Source organism: Pteropus vampyrus, unplaced genomic scaffold (assembly GCF_000151845.1).
Source record: "Pteropus vampyrus isolate Shadow unplaced genomic scaffold, Pvam_2.0 Scaffold715, whole genome shotgun sequence".
NCBI classification, from domain to species: Eukaryota; Metazoa; Chordata; class Mammalia; order Chiroptera; family Pteropodidae; genus Pteropus; species Pteropus vampyrus.
In genome coordinates, this window is record NW_011889496.1 from 300,134 (window position 1) to 320,445 (window position 20,312).

Genomic DNA, 20,312 nt, shown 5'->3' on the forward strand with positions numbered 1-20,312 from the left:
ATGGTAATAACTGCATATTTATCAACAAATACCTCTAATGAAAAAGAATTAAGTGTTCCAACCAAAAGATAGGGTGGCCAAAAGGATAAGAAAACAAGACACCTACATATCCTGCCTACAAGAGACTCACTTCAGATTTAAAAACACACAGAGACTAAAAAGAAGGGGATAGAATACGATATTGCCTTGATAGATCTGGAGGGTATTGTGCTGAATGAATTTAGATAGGAGCATAAGAAAAATAGTTAACAATGTTGTAATAAATATGTAAGGAGGTAGAGGGGTACTAGATTTAGTAGAGTGATTACTTTGTGAGTTACATAGATCTCTAATCACTATGCTGTATAATCGAAACTAATATATTATTGTATGCCAACTATAATTTTTAAAAAGTTTCATTGAATTTTACAATGTAAATATGAGCAACTAATTGTCTATTATATTACAAAAAGGGCTGTTAAAAAGTGTTTTCCTGATGACATTAAGTCAGTCTTTTAGGTATTTTAAAAGTATTTTATTTTCTTGCAAAAAAAAAAAAGAAAAAAGAAATCACATTCTTCACATATTTTATATCTGTGAACAACATGATTCTTAATTATTTATTTTGTAGCTTGAATTAGCTAATATAAACTTTGTTGCTTAATTTTGAGGCTATTTTTTTTTCTTGGAACTTGCTTTATTTTTTTTAAATTTACTGGGGTGACTAATTTAATACATATATTTAGCCTTATGGTATACATTTCTATGTAACAATTCTTCCCTCATATATTCTATTAATGTAAAATTACCATTGCTCTAATTTTTTATATATTTACTTAATACATTTACACTTATCTTAATAGTACATGATGTAAGTAATTTCAAATCCATTCTGGAATGCAATAAGTTCTTATAATTTAAGATTTTTTGGGTTGCAAATAAAATTCAACTCAAACTGGCATTAGCAAAAAATAAATCTATTGGCTCATGCAGGCTGAAAGGTTAGTTGTACAATTGTTTCAGGCACAAGTTGATGCAGAGATCAGTCATCCACAAACAGTCATCTGTATGCATCTAGCTCTGCTTCTTCAGTCTTGGTTCCATTTTTAGCCTAACTCTGTAGTCTTTGACACATCCAGCTTACAAAATCCAGTCCAGAAGGAGAGAGAATTCCCTTCTTTAGATGTGAAATCAAAGGTTGGGAGACTAAATCTTGTTCCCGATTGTCCAGACATAGATCACATGCACATCATGAACCAAATGCTATAGCTAGAAAGCATTCACTGTCCTGACTGACAGTACATGTCACCTGTTCCCCCATGAAACTTTAAGGTGAAGCAATTGAATGACGGTGAGAGCAAAATAATCAAAAATAAAATTGAAGTATTATTAGTAATAGCAATTGGAGTGGACTTTTGTCTATTCTCTTTGGAAAAATGTCTATTCAGGGTTTTTATCCATTTTTAAACCAAGTTTTTTTTTTTTTTTACAATTAATTTGTATGAGTTCCTTATGGATTTTGGGTATTACCCCCTTATGAAAACATTATTTGCAAAAAAAAAAAAAAGTCTACTTTTCCATAGATTGTCTTTTAATTTTTTTGATCATTTCTTGTTTTGTGGAAGATTTTTAGTTTAATATAATCCCACTTCTTGATTTTTGCTTTTCTTATTTGAGCTTTCTGTGTCATATCCAAAAAAAGTCATTGCCAAGACCAATGTCAGGAAGATTTTCCCTATGTTATCTTTGAGAAATTTTAGTTTCATATATTATATATAAGTTTTTAATTCATTTTGAGCCAATACTTATGTATAGTGTAACATAAAATTTGATTTTATTTTTTCATGGATATCCAGTTTCTACCTACAACATTTATTGAAGAGACTCTTCTTTCTCCATTTTGAAGATGTACAAATTGCCAACAGGTACATGAAAAAGTGCTAAACTTCACAGATTATCAGAGAAATGCAAATTAAAACCAAAATGAGATATTACCACAACCTGTTAGAATGACTGTTATCAAAAGGACAAAAGATAAGTTTTGGCAAGGACCTAAAGACAAGGGACCTGTGGTACACTGCTGGTGGAAATGTGAATTGGTAGAACCATTATGGAAAACAGCATGGAGTTTCCTCAAAAAATTGAAACTAGAGCTACCATATGATCTAGCAAAACCACTTCTGGGTATTTATCCAATGATACCTCCACTCCAATGTTCACTGAAGCATTATTCACAATAATCAAGGTATTAAAACAATAGAAAAGTCTATATTAAAGACGATTAGATAAAGAAAATGTAGTATGTACATACAACAAAATATTATTCAGCCTTCAAGAAAAGGAAATCCTACCACTTGCAACAACATGGATGAAACTAGAGAACATTATGTTAAGTGAAATAAGCCAGACAAAGAAAGACAAATACTGTATGATCTTCTTATGTGTGAAATCTAAAATAGTCAAACTCATAGAAGCAGAGAGTAGAATAGTAGTTACCAGGGTCCATTGGGAGTTGGAAATGGGAAGATGTTAGTCAAAGGATACAAAATTTTAGTTATACAAAGTAAATTCTAAAGATCTGCTATCTAGAATAGCACCTACAACTAACAATACTGAATTGCATACTTAAAAATTATTAAAAGGATAGATCTTATGTGTTCTTACCAAATACTACTACTACTACTACTACTACTACTACTACTACTACTACTAATAATAATAATAATAATAATAATAATAATAAAAATAATAATGCTGGTAAGAGGAAACTTTAGGAGGTGATGGATATATCTATAGACTTGGTGGTGGTGATGATTTCACAAGTGTGTACTTATCTCCAAACTCATCAATTTGCACAAATTAAATATGTGCAGTTTTTTACATGTAAACCATACATTAATAAAGTAGTTTTTAAAAAGTAGTGACAGTGAATGATGAACATCAATAACAAAAGAGTTCAGTATTCAGATTCAAATATATTAAATTTCACCTCTACTTCATGGGCGTTATTTCTTGTCCTCAATTATTTCTCTTTTTTGGTATTTTTAAATTAAATTTATCTTGGCGAAATTGGTTAATAAAATTATGTAGGTTTTGTATGTACAATTTTATAATACATCATCTGTATATTGCACTGTATATTCACCTCCCGAAACCAATTTATTTCTGTCATCATATATTTGACTCCTTTACCCTTATCTATCCACCTCCCCCATTCTTCTGGTAACTGCTAGACTGCTGTCTCTGCCCATGAATCTCTGTTTCTTTGTCTTGTTTATTTGTTTCTTTCAGGTTTATATCCCACATATAAGTGAAATCATATGGTTCTCTTTTTTTTTTTCTGTCTGACTTATGGTGCTTAGCATAATTATCTCAAGACCTATCCATGTCGTCACAAATGGCAGTATTTCATCTTTTCTAGGGCTGAGTGATATTCTGTTATATATATATAAATGCACCACCTCTTATTTATCTAATAATTTATCAAAGGACACTGTTTTGTTGTTGTTGTTTGTTTGTTTGTTTCATGTCTTGGCCACCATAAATGATGCTACAATTAACATCAAGTTGCATGTACTTTACAAATAAATGTTTTCAATTTTGGGGGTTAGATATTCAGAAAGGGGCTTGCTGGGTCATCTAGGAATTTTATTCTTAATTTTTTGAGGAACTTCCATACTGTTATCCATAGTGGCTATACCAATTTACATTCCCACCAGCAGTGTATGAGGGTTCCTTTTTCCTCAAAATGTCTTCAGCATTTATTATTACTTGTCTTGTTGATGATAGCCACTCTAACAGGTGTTTGTGGTATGTCATTGTGGTTTTGATTTGCATTTTCCTAATAGCTAGTGAAGCTAAGCATCTTTTCATGTCTATTGGCCATTTGTATGTCTTCTTGGGTCAATAATTTTTGTTCTCCCTTTTGTTCTCAATATTATTATTTCTTCATCTATCACACACTTGATGAGCTCTCACCATATACCAAGTCATTGTTAAGGGTCTTCAACAGTCATTAACATATGGCTGGAAAGATGTTGGAATCTCATTCATTTCTAGCTTCATTACAAGGCAAGTGAAAACCAGAAATTTTGAAGATTAGAAAATGAATAACGATATTTTTGTTTAAACTAAAATGTTTTTGTGTCATTGGAGTAATGATGTCATTCAGCAGATATTTATTTAGTGTCTCCTATATATAAAAATATACTATATTATTTTCTGGATGATGGGATAGAGAGGTGGAAAAATAAACTCGGGGGTTAAGATAGTAAAACGAGTCTCCTTTCAGCTTATTCTGACCAGGCCCTTCACATTGCTCAAAAAACAAACAAAAAAAACAAACAAACACATTGCTCAAAAAGTGCATCACTCATTCTGCCCTCTCAGCCTTGCAGAAAACTACTTTCCTAATTATAAGTACAAAATAATGTTTTTTAAATAAACAAATGTGTTTTACAATGTACCTATCATTATGAAATATCTGAATAAAGTTTCCTTTTGCCCCTCAGTAACATGTAAAATTGAGAAATCAATTTAAAATTAGTCAAATTTTCTAAAATTGCTGCATCTGAGAGTGGCTTAGATCCTTCTGCTCTCTAAGCCCTAATGCCTGGGCCTAATTTTAAGCAATTTTGGTATTTGGTGGCATACTTCTATTTCCACAATCAATCGATTGTTAATTAAGCCCAGCGCAATATCTCCATGGCAATGACTCTGGTATCAGGAGACCCATAGAAGAATCTCCTGCTGCCAATAAATACAATGAAAATACCAACTGCACTATTAGATGTAACCTGTGATCTTTAGTCAATTGGAACAAAATGGCAAGAGAAAACTCGTTACATTAGGTCAGGATGTAAGTCCCTAGATCATCATTGCATCTTTACCCCTGAGTAGAAATCAATAACACCTGTCTCATTTTGACTTTTCCCCTTTTTCCATTTCAACTTGGAATCTGTCTCCTGTAGCCTCTGTGCCTCTGGTTCCTTTTAGGAAGACAAAGAGGCAAATGGAAGCCCACCTATGAATAACAGACATCCATCTTGGACTGAGCACTTACAATATTGAGAAACTAGAGAATGGACAGGGAATAAGAGTAAACATCTATCCCCACAGTGGGACCTGTGTTTTCACATCTCAGGTAAGAGACAGAAGGGTGATGGCCCGATGCTGGTGCAGTGGCAGTAAAAAAGCAGAGACAGCCACAATTAAGAATAGGGGCTCCAAATAAATGTTAACCATGATTATTTAAGATTTAAAGTGAATTTCTGTAAAACTATGCACATAAATTTTTATACATAGTCTAAATTAACTGACATATTGCTCTTCTTAAATTTACGTAGACTCTATCTTGGTTCTGATTTAATTCAAAGGGGCACTCAACAATATTTTAATCACAAAATCTCTTATTTTATTATAGTAAAAACACTGAGCATGAGATGTAGCCTCTTAGTAAACGTTTAAGTGCATAGTTTTGAATTGCTAACTCTAGGCACAATATTCTACAGCAGATCTTTAGAACATACTCATCTAGAATAACTCTATACCTGTTGAGCAGCTGCTCTCCATTTCCCCTTTCCCCTAGACCCTAGCAACTACTATTCTACTTTCTGTTTCTATGATTTTGACTCTTTTAAATATTTCATATAAGTGGTACTTGTCCTTCTGTAACTGCCTTATTTAATTTAGCATAATGCCCTCCAGGTTCATCGATATTATTGCAAATGGCACAATTTCCTTTTTTTTAAAAAGCTGCATAAATGTATTTTATTTTATGTAGAAACTTACAAAATCTTAAACAACAATTATTTTTTTGCAGAAATTATTGCATTAGGTGGAAGCCAGACAAAGTTACAATACCTAAAACAGTTTTGAGAATATGGTGAGTGCTGGCATGTAATCATAGTTGACAGATATAAAGACACAAAAACTCTGCCCTTTGGAAACACAAAATCAGAAACAGAAATGCCAGCACAAGCTCATAGAGAACAGGTAGATTCTGGAAAAGAACGCATGAGTAACTGCTATACACAAAGAGGAAGTTATTATCTATATTATAAACTTTTTCAGAAGGCAAAATCATACTGTGGGAATTGTACTCATCTGAAAGACAGAAGACCTCTCTTTTGTTGTTAACATATCCAATCAGTTGCTTCCTGGTCTTGGGATCTTCATAGTATTCTTTGAAGCTCAATTTCTTCATCTGTCAGATATACTTCTGGGCTAGATCTTTAAGATCCCCTACGAATATAATATTTATGACTTTGGCTTTCTAGAGACCTACTTGGGTAAGAGACAAAGACTAATGCAACATACTTTTCCCAATTGTGAAGGGAAATGACCTTTATTCTATTAAATCCTTCCTGAAAATAGTGGAGTACACCAGGCAGTATCAAAGTAATATTTTCAAAACTGTCTGCCTCTTTTTGATTATAAATTATAACTAGAGGACTAATATTTATATAACACTTAACCACAGAAAAAAATATTTTCTCATTTTGGAGAAACCTTGAAAGTTAGGTTAGCTGATATCAAAATGAACCCCATTACGAAGATAGAGAAATTGACTCAAACATGTCAAAGTCCTGGAGCTAATATATCAAGTTGGAACTTGGGTTATAACAAAATTGTAACAGAATCCTTTTTTAAAAAATACCTTCATGTGGAAGAAGGGTGACAGAATACTTCTTTCCCTTTCTCACTAACACATTCATGCAGACACACACCATACCACACTCACCACTCCTACACCAGTTAGACGACATATGGTCTAGTGCTATTTCCACCAGCTGTGTGAACTTGACAGGAGTTCTTAAACTCTTTAATTCTCAAATACCTCATTTTTATAATGGAGATATTAAAAGTAATACTTACCTCAGGAATTCTTTATAAGAACCAAATGAGAGAAAAAAAATGTCTATATGATTGTCACTTTATCTAGAATATGAGGAATATGTAATAAACATTAAATCATATTTCTAAAAGATGTCTCTAAATTTTGTTGATTAACCAATACCAAAATTGTGTTCTATTTTTCTTACTGGAAATGTTAAAATCAATATTGATAAACCAATAGGTCGAGATGACGCTCCTAAAACAACTTGAACATAATTTTTTTGTTTTGTTGTTTCTGAATCAGTGGCCTCAACATGAAGTTTAGGTTAAAAAAAAAGAAAAGGAAGAAGAAGAAAATGGAGAAAATGAAAGTCTCTTGTTTCACAGACCTGTGTAAACTTATTTATTTCCTTCATAAATAGCATATCTTTGTGTCTTTATATTGGAAAACAGCAGGTAACTTTCTCAATTCTGAAGGCCTAATCAATATTAGGAAAAAATTATTCAGCTTGATTATAATGCTTATATAAGTAATGCCACTAAAATTTTGTCCACATTTTTATAAAAATGCTAACAGATGCTATTCAAAAACTATGTTCTTCAGAGTTTTTCATAAAATTGTTTTTTTTTCCTTGAGATCTTCAAGACATCTTACTTGTAATGTTTATGATAATCCATTTTATAATTTCCCGGTTTGATTCTCTCTTCTCTAAAAAAAGAATAATAATTGTATTTATATTTACACCTGAAGTTCTTAGGACATAGTTGAAATAATAAAATCATACAATATAAGAATTATGAAATAATCTATTTCAATATTTAAAAGCACAATTAGTTAACGTTGACATGTAAGTATGTAGATAAAACATTCTATAAAATATGCATCATTGATAATTATAAAACATCTATAATGAGAAACTCCTAAGTTTCACTTAGATGTGACTAAAATTAACTATAATTTTTTTCTTCTAATTTCATCGTATAGCTTTCTCCCAAATAAAATAGAAAACTTAGAAAACTTCCTTTGCTTTCTACTAAGATAACTTGCTTGGGTGATTCTGACTATAGAGCAACCAAATACTAAAAGACTTGTATGGTACTTCAAGATCAGCAAACCTTGCCTCACTTCCAGTGTAGAACATAACTCTATGGAAAACCAAGTTACTTTCAGTCAGGCTTGGAATACCTCAGGTGAAGAATCATCCTTCTTAAAAGTTCCTTTCCTGGGAAAGTACAGAAAAGGCAATTTCAACAACTTTCCATGAATTAAATATTCATTATATCTCTGATGAAAATATTTCTGATCCCAATCTCAACAGAACAATAAAGTAATAAATGCATTTATTGAGCATCCTTCTGTAATCCTAGGTATTCTTGGTCTTGAGCAATCATCATGCCTAGGATGAAATAATACTGAGGATCCTGTAACTCTATGAGTCTGAGGAAAGCTGTGATGACATGAATGAGATATATACCAATATGCCAAGTTAGCTTTATCAAATATATTATCATATATTTATATGATAATTATATTGAGAAGCTATTAGATACTTAATAGGGTTCTAAATGCTGAGGAGAATTCAAGTGAAGATATATATAATTCACACCTTCTCCTTAAGGATACACAATCTAGTGGAAAAAAGATATGAGAAAAAATTAATACAATATTCCAAAATTAAATAAATGACACATCAATTTGGCAACCATTGTCTTATGTGAATCCTGAGTAAGAAACAATCTCTTTTATGAGATACTGAGGAGGAAGCTTCCAAAAAAGTGGATTTGGCTGAGACTTTAGAATAATGATAAAATATTTATAAATGAAAAGTATATAACTAATATGAGCAAAGAATAATACAACATATTTGCACAATACTTATGCATTCCATTTAAGTCTATAGATAATGACAAAAACATAGTTTGATTCCCAAAACAAGACTTTGAAAAGAATAAATAGTTTGAAGTTTACACTATAGCCATGAGTAAAATTTTTGATGAGGAGAGCAACATAATACAATTTATATTTCAGAAGAATAGTCTAGCATTAGGGAAAGTATAGATTGAAGAGATAAGATGGTGATGATGAGAAAGATAGCCATAATATGATGTTAGTAAGTTTAAAAAATGTGATAAAAACAGATGAGAATCTTAGAGAAACACTGTAGTTCTCTCTACAGCAGAAAGGACTCTGACTGGAATAGACATTTGGAGGATGTATGATTATATTCCATTTTGGAGAACTTTCTTTTCCAGATTTGGGTAAAGAATAAAGATATGGTCAGCATAATGAGAGTATAAAAATGTGGAAGGAATGTATAAGGAGAGTATAAAAATGCCAGTAAGTAAGGCAAACAGAATTGCAAAATGTAGGTCTAGGTTATAAAGAGATTAAAACTAAGGGGATGAGTTTATACGTAAAAAAAAAAGAATAATCAAAAGCTATATGTAAAGTTATGTATAAATGTAGTATATTCATATGGTTTAGTTTGCAGCTACAGTAAAGTGGAAGGGTGAGAAGTCAAGAAAGCCAAATGGACAAAAGTTGAAGGATAAACTGAGACTGAGAGGCTAAGCATTGTAATACCAGCCTCATCCTGGGAATGAAGATGAAGGGATAGTAGAATATAAGAAATGTCAAGAACACTTTACCTATGGTGTTAGAATTACTATAGAAACCCAAAATTATCTGTACACTTTCACCTGATTTTAGATACTTCTTCATGCCTTAAGAAAAAAAAGAAAAAGAAAAAAATGAAGTGAGGAGGAATGAGTTTAGAACTCAAAATTAGAAAACGTGATCTATAATGATCAATTTCCTGTGATTCTAATAATTTTCAGGGATTTGTCTTGGCACCATTTCCTCTTCCCTCTCAGGTTGTTTCCTGATGATGTACCTTCCATGGAGTGGGTCAATGAGACCTTGGTGAGAGAGTTTGTCTTCCTCAGCTTCTCATCTCTGGCTGGTCTGCAGCGGGTACTCTTTGTTGTCTTCCTGCTCCTTTACCTCTTCACTCTGGGCACAAATGCTGTCATCATTTCTACCATTGTGCTAGATAGAGCCCTTCATACCCCCATGTACTTCTTCCTTGCCATCCTCTCCTGCACTGAAATTTGTTACACTTTTGTCATTGTACCCAAGATGCTAATTGACCTGCTGGCCCAGAAGAAAACTATCTCCTTCGTGGGCTGTGCCATCCAGATGTTTACCTTCCTCTTTCTTGGCTGTTCTCACTCCTTCCTGCTGGCAGCTATGGGTTATGATCGTTATGTGGCCATCTGTAACCCACTACGCTACACAGTGCTCATGGGACGTGGAATGTGTGTGGGACTCGTGGCTGCTGCCTATGCCTGTGGCTTTACTGTTGCACAGATTATCACACCTCTGGTATTTCGCCTGCCTTTCCACTCATCCAACCAGCTCCATCACTTCTTCTGTGACATCTCACCTGTCCTACAAGTGGCATCTCATCATACTCACTTTAATCAGATTGTCATCTTCATACTCTGTCCATTAGTCCTGGTTATACCCTTGTTATTGATTTTGGTATCCTATGTTCACATCATCTCTTCCATTCTTCAATTTCCTTCCACATTGAGCAGGAACAAAGCTTTCTCTACCTGTGCTTCTCACCTCATTGTTGTCACTGTCCATTATGGCTGTGCTTCCTTTATCTACTTAAAGCCTAAGTCCAACTACTCCTCAAGCCAGGATGCTCTTATATCAATATCTTACACTATCCTAACTCCATTATTCAATCCAATGATTTACAGCTTGAGAAATAAAGAATTCAAATCAGCTTTTCATAGAGTCATTGGAAGAAAGCTTTCCCTGTCACAACATTAATCTAAATCCTGCTTTTTCCAAGAAGTAAAGCACAAGATCTAACAGTAAAAAATCTCCAGAGCAGAAATGATCAAACAATTGATCATAGTGTTCAAGAACAAGAATTATTTCTTCTTCATTTCCACTTAAAAAATTCAGAAGAACACAGCTTCTTACCATGATCATATGAATTTCTTATTAAAGCTTTTCAATTGAGAGGAAAAGTAACAGATGGATATTACAGGAAAATACATAGGTTTTCATACTTCTAGGCTCTGGCAAATACTATTACTAAGTCTCAACCAGACCAGAAACCAACCCTAAAAATGTTGCACAATCCTAACTTTGTTTTAGGGACCCAGGAAGCTCCTGTCTATATTTCTCCCTTTCTGTATATTTGTTAAATCTCAGTCTTTCAATATATTCAGATCACAATTTTTAAATGAGATAACACCTGTAAAGTGTCTGTTAAAATATCTTGTGAATAAGATATATTCAGTTAATATTCAAGTAAGAAAATTATACAAAATTTTATCCATCCTTGTGTTTCTAATGTATCAAAAGAGCTGCTTCTTGTCCTAATTTTTGGGCACTAGCACAAGTCTAAATTTAGTCAGCATTCTTTGAAGGTATTCACAGGGGTATAGTTAAAGAGAAAACCTAAAAATCACACAGTGGCCAAGATAGATATGCTAAGCTAAAACCCATTTTATTAAATATTCAACAAATAGAAAACTTTGTGTAAAAAGCAAGCAATTTATGTTCTTCATGAAAGTCAGGAATCTCCATGTGCATTTTAGGCCAGAACTTGAGTTAGATGTTCAGTTATTTTTTCCTTACAAAAGGAGTGAGAGTAAACAGGGAGCTTCATGCAGAGTGCTGACAACTTGCTTTATTTTTTTTTTTCCCAAGGGCCACTTCTCAGTAAAGATCTTCTGACTGAATCATTTCATTTCTAAGTTTTAGGTTTTATTCTACCAGACTCATCATCAATGATCTATACCTTCCAGGGCTTGAAGCAAGAGGTTAGGAACTAGCATGTTGCATGCCCTGTTTTTTAGTGGGATGCTGTGCTTATCTTCTAAGACTGCATTTGTTTTATTTCTTTGAAGCTTGGGACTTGCTGAGGGTGAGGTCTGAAGATCACAGAGACTAAAGCAAAATTAATTTCTTTGGGCATCAATTCTCTTCTCCTTGGGCCTATTGCTTAGCCCAGGCCTCCAGTCTATTAAGTTGTCTCACGGAAAAAAAAAAAAAACTGATAAAATGTGAATCTATTTAATGTGCTAATTGTTTAAACTGTTTAAAAATGTTACTTTCCTATACTTTAGAACAGCCCTAGGAAGTCCATATTATGATCCATATTTTATAGATGAGAAAACTGACAGTTAGAAAATTAAAATATCTTGCCTACTAGTGAGTATTTGTAATTAGTAATTAGTAATTAGTAATTGATACTGAGCCCACATCATCTTCTTTTATTAATGCTTCTATAATACTCTCACATGACTCCTTGTGAAGACTGTGACTTTTTAATTAATAGGAGGCAGAATACTTAAATATTCATCTTCAACAGTAGAAGACTAAACCATGTGACATCTGTGGAAAAGATATACTCTGAGGTGTAAGAGAAATGGCCTTCATATTATACCATGTAGTTAATCCTTGTTCTAATATAGCATAGTGTTGAGAGATGGAGAAAAAACCTCCCACCTTTTGTTTTGTTCTTTTCCAATGCTTGTTCTTTGGAGTCAGATACCAGAACACTGACAAGTAGATAGGATCATGTGCGTTCAAAGGTCATGTATGTTAGAACGACTCCCTTTTCTGGCATTTTATCTTTCCTATTTTGTATATGACTATAGAATTAATTTGACCTTGGGCCTACCATCAAGGGTTAGACTAAACATCTTGTTCCCCTTTTTCTTTTTTTCACACCCACACCTGTACACTCTTGGTTAATTTTAGCTCCACTCTTTAGTCATATGTAACTTGCAGGAAAGTGGTGAAATCTTTAACTTTGGGGTTGTCTTTAGTGAGAAAGCAAAACCTGTTAGTACTTCAAACTAAATTATGTATTCCAGATGAGCTTACAGAGAAATCTTCACTAGTGTTTCAGGCTTAAATTCAACCAATGATAATACAGTGGTATTTTTATTTCCCATTCAGCATTGTCTCCTATGTATATAATTCTTCAGCCTCACAATAGGTAAACAAACAAGAGGATGTCAGCACTGAGACTGGCTTTACAGGATTAAGAGAAAAAATACAATATTGAGAAATCTGCTGCCTCCCCCTAAAGAGGAAACTAGTGTGGGGAAAGCATATCCATATAACAGTCCTCAAAAAGCCTCAAAGTCCCTAGCAGAGATGACAGAAGGTATTTCTCTTCCACAGACAGTCAATAAAGACTGTAAAAGTTGACTACTTCAAATGTGAAGACAGAAATACAAGAGACAAGAAACATGAAAAATCAAGAAACATGACACCACCAAAATAATACAATAATTTTCCAATAATCAACCCCAAAGAAACTGAAGTCTGCTATTTGCTCAATTAAAAAATCAAGTTAGTTAATACAAATAAAACAAGCAAACAAAGTCATAGATAGAGACAACAGAAATGTGGTTACCAAAGCGGAGGGGATTGGGGCATGAAGGGAGGACAAAGATATGATTAAAGTAGGAAACTCAACTTTACATGGTGAGCACACAATAAAGTACACAGATGTTGTATTATAAAGTTGTACAAATGAAATTTAAATAATTTTATTAACCAATGCTACCCCAATAAATTTAATTTTTAAAGACAAACTTAAAAAAAAAAAACACACAGAAAGACAATTCAATAAAATCAGGAAAACAAAACACGAACAAAAAAAGAAGTTAGATAAAAAATTATAAAAAACAAACAAGCAGAAATTCTAGAGCTGAAGAATATAACAAATTAAATAAAATAATCAATAGAGATCATCATAAGCCAACTTATTCAAGCAGAAGAAAGAATTTGCGAAGTCTTTTGAAAGACAAGTCATTTAAATTATCCAGTCAGAGAATAAAAATTAAAAAAAATAAAGAGATTCTGAGGAAGATGTCAGACTAGATAAAAGCAAGGTTCACCTCCTCCCAGGATACATCCAAATTATAAAATAATCAACATGGAGAATCAAATAAAATCCAGCTGATCGTAATTTGTATATCTGATAATATAAAGAAGAAACCACATTGAAGCCAGTAGGAGGGGCAAAATCGCGATTTAGGGTGGACTCACACCTGCAGATAGTAGAAGAATAAGGGGAGGGAGAGCAAGGTTGTAGAGGCTCCCCTGAAGGAGATGGGGTTCCTGGCCTCATTTGGATGCTCCCCAGCCCAGGGTACCAGCCCAGGGAAGAGGAATTTCTAAAAACTTTGTAAAAAACAGAGGGAATTCTGGCCATATAGGTGAGGTAGAAGGAGACTGAAACCCTAGATACCCCTTTGAAAGGCCCAGACACAGACTCTCTCACCTGCAGACACTAATCCAGGACACCAGTGGTAGGTCAGAGGCTCACACAAGATTCACATGGGAAAGACTACATTACCTGGTGGCAGAACGAGAGCTGGAAGGGCAGCCAACATTGTGCCTTAGTCCGACCCCCTACAGGGAGATCTATAGACTGTGCTAGCTCGACCGTGCAGAACCCTCCCATGCAGCCATTAGGTAGCACTGGCTTAAGGAGATCAGCCCACCCCACCCAACCTGCAGATTGTCTGGGATTTTTGTTGCGGGATGGCTACCATGGCCTGCATCTCTTCAGGGTCAAATATTCACATCTGACAGCAAGCACTGTGAGCATACATTTTGGAGACAGTTTCAGGCAGATCACTGATGCCAACACAAACTTGGGCAGGATATGTGGGCCAGTCCCAGAACACAGCTAGACCAGCTGCTGTCTGGGACTTTTGTGGAAATGAGCAAACCATTACAAAAGTTGCAGCAAGAGTGAAGCTGTACTGATCTGATGGCCATTATCTCCCTAAGACCCCATGCCATCCAACCCACAAATTGCCCCAGGCAGCCCACTGACAGTCTACCCCACTGCCCTGACCCTCTCCCATCCCCTGCCCCCACTGGCCTCACAATCCACACATGCAACAAATTTTGGTTATCACAGTGCAGGCATCGGAGGAAATCAGTTGCAGGCAGACATCTTCTGCCTGCAACAACTGCAGTATCGCATGTGGGGATCCACAGAGGACTGTGGGACAGCTCATGTGTCAGCTGCTTTCACCGCGATCTGTGTCTACAGTGGAAATGCACGAGACAAAAGTTACAGCAAACTGAGGTTGTATTGGCCTGACGGCATTTGTCTCCCTGAGATCCCATTTCATCCAAGCCACAAAGTGCCTGCAGCCCATTGATAGGCAGCTCTCCCACCCTGCTTTTCTCTGGGATTGTACAATCTGTGCAGGCAACAGACCTTGGCTAAGGCAGTGAGCTCATTTTGGAGAAAACAGTTTTGGACAGACTGCTACTGCCTGTACGAGCTGCAATATCTCTTGAGAGGATTACAGAGGTCTGTGGGACCACCCTAGGCAGCAGCTTGTCTCCATGTGGTCTGTAACTACTGTGGGAATGTGCAGAAACAGAAATTGCAGAAAACTGAGGCTATTTGCCTGACAGCCCTTAACTCCAATACACAGTGTCCCCTGAACATTGATAAGCAGCTGCCCCTACTCTGGGGTGGTTCATTCTGTGTACTCAACAGCCAGTGAAGTGATCAAAGTTCAGGGCAACAGTGATGGGAAGATCACTGCTGCCAGCATGAGATATAGTATCACTTGGACAAATCTCAGGTTTTTATGGGCCCGTTACAGATGACAGTAAGTCAAACAGTGATATCTGACTTTGGTCGGAGCCTGCAGTCCCAGAGCTGGAAGCAAATTTGGTGCCGTGTAGGCCTGATGGTCCCATGCCTCACTGAGATGATGTCCCACTTAACCCCCAAATTACCTGTGGCAAGCCTGCTCCCAGGCAACCCAGTTCCATCCTGTGCTTTCTCTGTTTCATGAATTTAACAGAAAATAACAGCACTCAGTTCGTGTGGTCTATGTAATGCCCATTCATCTTGGAGAAGCGTTCAGTGGTGAGCCACAAACTAATGCCCATGAGCTTCAGTAATTCTTAAACAGAACTTTGGTATTTACAAGATTGAGGTGGGGAAGCAACTGACCTTGCTACAATTGGAAACTTATATAGGGAGCCACAGAGACAGCGCTGGCATGTAAACTGCAGTGGCAGGGGGAAATTTACTCAATAGAGCCAAGAAACTCCTGGGGTCCCTGCACCACCCAACATGCATATCACCCAGAGGTTCTTCCAGTTTCAGAGATTTATGGCCAATTGACAGGCAATGTCACATCTTGAGGAGCACAGGTCCCTCTGTTAAACTGCTCTAGATCAGGGACGAGGTATAACTGGACCGCTGCCTAAGTGTTGTATCTTCCACTTTCCTATAGATCCAGGGTGAGCAACAACCATCTGCAGATCATTTTGTAGTTCCCACCAGGTAGCCTTGAACAATCAAAAGCAGTGGCTGGCTTTGGTCTCCTGGGGAGCCCCTCTCAAGGGGCTACAAAACAAATGCACCCAGAGACTAGCACTTGACCACAACAGACCAACTCCTGACTAGTCTCATAAGCAGTACACACAAAGGATGGTTGCAAAAAGTACGCAAGCCTGCTGGGGCAAATCACATTCAGTGTGGTCAGCCCTCACACAGCAACTCTTACCCTGTGAGTACAGCCAATTCTCACAATTAGTCAGCTTGAACATTAATCCCATCCACTGGTGTACTAACATCAATCAAGACTTAGCTACAACAGAAGATCACACACAATCCACACAAAGATCACACGTCCAGAGCCCCCAGCAAAGGGGATCAGGGAGAGTGTGCCTCTGGACCACACAGGACACCTTCTACATAACGCCATCTGGCCAAGTTTGAGAGACAAAACAAATATTCCTGACAGTTAGAAGCAAACACAAAGAGGCTAATAAAGTGAGAAAACAAAGAAACATGCCACAAATGAAACAACAGAGAATATAAGCTAAATGAAATGGACCCAAGCAACCTACTAGAGACAGAGTTCAAAATAATGGTTATAAGGATACTTAACACAATTAAGAAGAGAATAGATGAGCACAGTGAGAACATCAACAGAGAGATAGTAAGCATAAAAGGATATAGAAGCCATGAAAATGAAACAGACAGAAATGAAGAATACAATACCTGAAATGCAGAATACACTAGAAGGCGTCAACAGTAGATTGGATGAAACAGAAAATTAAATCAGCAAACTGGAAGACAAGGTAGCATAATCAAACAAAAGGAAAAAAAGAATTTTTAAAAATGATGATAGTTTAAGAGACTTCTGGGACAGCATGAAGTGTAACAATATCCAGATCATAGGAGTACTTGAAGGAGAAGAGAGAGCGCAAGGGATTAAAAACCTATTTGAAGAAATAATGACAGAAAACTTTCCAAACCCGGCAAAGGAATTAGACATACAAGTTCAGGAAGAACAAAGCGTGCCTAACAAGAGGAATTCAAACAGACCTACACTAAGACACATCATAATTAAAATGCCAAAGGTCAAAGAAAAAGAGAGAATCTTAAAAGCAGCAAGAGAAAGGCAGTTAGTTACTCACAAGGATACCCCCATAAGAATGTCTGCTGATTTTTCAATGGAAACGTTGCAAGAGAGAAGAGCCCGGCAAGAAATACTCAAAGTTATCAAAAACAAGAATCTACAACCACGAATACTCTACCCAGACTTTGATTAAAATGGAGGTGAGATAAAGAGCTTCCCAGACATGGAAAAACTTAAGGAATTCATCACCAACAAGCCAGCATACAAGAAATGTTAAAGGAACTTATGTAAAAAGAGAAGGAGTAAAAAAGAAAATAGAAATAACAAATATGAATAATAAAATGACAGTAACTATGTACCTATCAGTAATCACTTTAAATGTAAGTGAATTGAATGTTCCAATCAAAAGACATAGGGTAGCTGAATGGATAAGAAAACAAAACCCATGCATATACTGTCTACAAGAGACCCACTTCAGATCAAACGACACTTACAGTTTGAAAGTAAAGGGATAGAAAAAGATATTTCGCATAAATGGAAATGAAATTTTTAAAAAGCCAGATTAGTGATACTCATATTAGAACAAATAGACTTTAAAACAATGACTATAGAGTCAAGTCCTTCTGACCTACTCATGAGGAGCAGAGTGGACTGGGTCTTTCTCTGCAGCACTGCCTCAGCTAGAGAGAAGATGTTATCAAGAAAGAGCCAGAGAAAAGGTGGCAAGAATTAAGAAACAAAGTCGGGAATTGGGTAGGAGTCATGGACAGAGGGAACAAAAGGAAGGGAATTAAGTGACAAGGATGAGAGAAAGGGAGAAGTTTGAAAGTATAGAGACAGAGAGGAAGAGAACTATTAAAGAAAAGTGAGAAATAAAGCAAGAAGAGTATTATCCCAACTCTGGAACCAAGAAGCCTGCCTGGGTATCAGACATCCCCACCCAACTGCCTTGGGATCTGGGCCTGGGGCCCCATCTGTTGGTATCACAAACACTGAGGGATATGCCCATTCCCACCCACATCCTGCTGCTGAAAGTCCAGGCCTTTGTTTAAAAACGGATATGTCAATTAAATAGACAATGGTGTTCAAGAGAAGCTACAAGAATATAAATATGCAGAAATGTCTTCTCTTTTTATTGTTTAATCTCCAAGTAAACACAAAAGGGCACCACTAAGCCTCAAAACCAGGTCTATTTTGCTGATAAAAATTAAAATAAATTGAGAGGTTTACTAAAAATAAGAGAAAAAGGAAAAAAAACCTCTCAAGTTGCAAAATGACATAGAGGGAGAGGTCGGTGGTAAAAAAAATGGTGTAGGTGATAGAGGTTTTATTCATCCCCCTTGTGACCAAATCAAAGTTGTGACAGAAAAATGGAGCAAACAGGAAGTGAAGTCACCTGGGATCTAGATGAACAGAAACACTACAACTACAGAGAGAAATAATTAATCGACCTGCAACAGTAAAAGGTAGGATGGGACAAAGACATGAGACTACCCAGTCCTGAGAAGCTGAGGCTTTGGCAGCATCAGTCACCTCTTAGAGAGGGTGTGTCCATGAGTGGACTTTCTCAGTGATGGACCTGCTCGCTCTGAACAACAGTGTTGGGTCAGCTGCACATGGGGCACCAGGGACTTACAGGGGGACACTGAGTTGTCAGAGTGATGGCTGTAGGTGAGGCTCTCTCCTGAGCAGAAGTACTGACAGTATCTATTGCTCCTCTGTTGAGCTCTTTCTCCTCCTAGTGTGTGAACGCAGCACTGCGATAGCTGAGACATCATCAAACTGGATAACAGAGATTGTTCTACTTAGAATATTCTCTGAAAATCCTCCTCCCCAACTCACAGCCCCTCCCAAGCCACATTCAGTTGTGTTCTTGGGGATTCAGGTGCTCCTTGCTGAGCAGCACCAAGACTCACACTGGTGAGAGCTGGCCTCAGTTTCTAGTGTGGTTTCTTGAGGCAACTATAAGCACAGCATCTGAGAATTGCTTGCTGAAGCTTAACAGGTGGACCCAGAGGGGCAGAGGCTGAGGCTAAAACTGGCCTGAAGCTGAACTCCTCTCAGGACTGTGCCACTGGATACCTACGACACATAGCTGCACTAATAAGACCTGGGGAATTAGGAGCTTTGCTTAGTACATAGAAACAGAAACAGAAAGGCTGCCAAAGGGGAAGACTAAGGAGCAGAAACCATACAAAAGAATAGAATAGAGATCCAGGAATAATGGAGTCAAGCAATCTAACAGATGAAGAGTTCAAAACACTGGTTATAACAATGTTCAATGAACCAAGGGGAAGTGTGGTTGAATTCAGTGAGAACTTTAACAAGGAAATTAAAAATAAAAATGGAAATAGAAATTATAAAAGGGAACCAGAAATGAAAACCACATTACCTGAGATGAGAAGTATATTAAATGAAATAAACAGAGTGGATAAGAAGAGGATCAAACCACCAACTTTGAGAATGGGGAAACCAAGGACACCCAATCAGAACTGAAAGAAAAAATAAGCCAAAACTTTAATAATAATTTAAAGAACCTATGGGACAAAATTAAATGAAAAAAAAAAAAGAACATCCAGGTCATAGGGGTCTTTGAAGGGGAACAAAACGTTGAAGAGTTATTTGATGAAATAATGATGGTAAACTTCTCTAACCTAGTGAAGGAAATCGACATACAATCCCAGGAAGCTCAGAGAATCCCAGAAAAGATGAACCTGAAGAGGCCTACACCAAGACACATATTTAAAATGCCCAAAATTAAATACAAAGAGAGAGCCTTAAAAACAGCAAGATAAAAAGTAGTTAGTTACCTACAAGGGAGCACCCATGAAGATGGCACCTGATTTCTCAAAAGAAACTATGCAGGACAGAAGGACATGACACAAAATATTCAAAGTGATGGAAACCCAGGATCTACAGCCAAGAAATCTTTATCCAGCTAAGCTATCATTTAGAAACAAAGGACAGGTAAAAATATTTCCAGAAAAAAAATAAGCTAAACGAATTTATCAACACCAACCCACTATTTCAGGAAATATTGA

General features: G+C 36.2%; 1 protein-coding gene across 1 annotated transcript; it reads left to right on the top strand.

Moving 5' to 3' along the window:
• Positions 1-9,715: 9,715 nt before the first annotated feature.
• Positions 9,716-10,660, top strand: LOC105309298 (olfactory receptor 10K2-like). Its single transcript, XM_011385424.1, has one exon. The coding sequence runs from the start codon at positions 9,716-9,718 to the stop codon at positions 10,658-10,660; it is 945 nt and encodes a 314-aa protein (XP_011383726.1).
• The last annotated feature ends 9,652 nt before the right edge of the window (positions 10,661-20,312 follow it).

Excerpts from the sequence above, each read along its gene's own strand:
- LOC105309298 (XM_011385424.1), top strand. The coding sequence starts at position 9,716 with ATGGAGTGGGTCAATGAGACCTTGGTGAGAGAGTTTGTCTTCCTCAGC.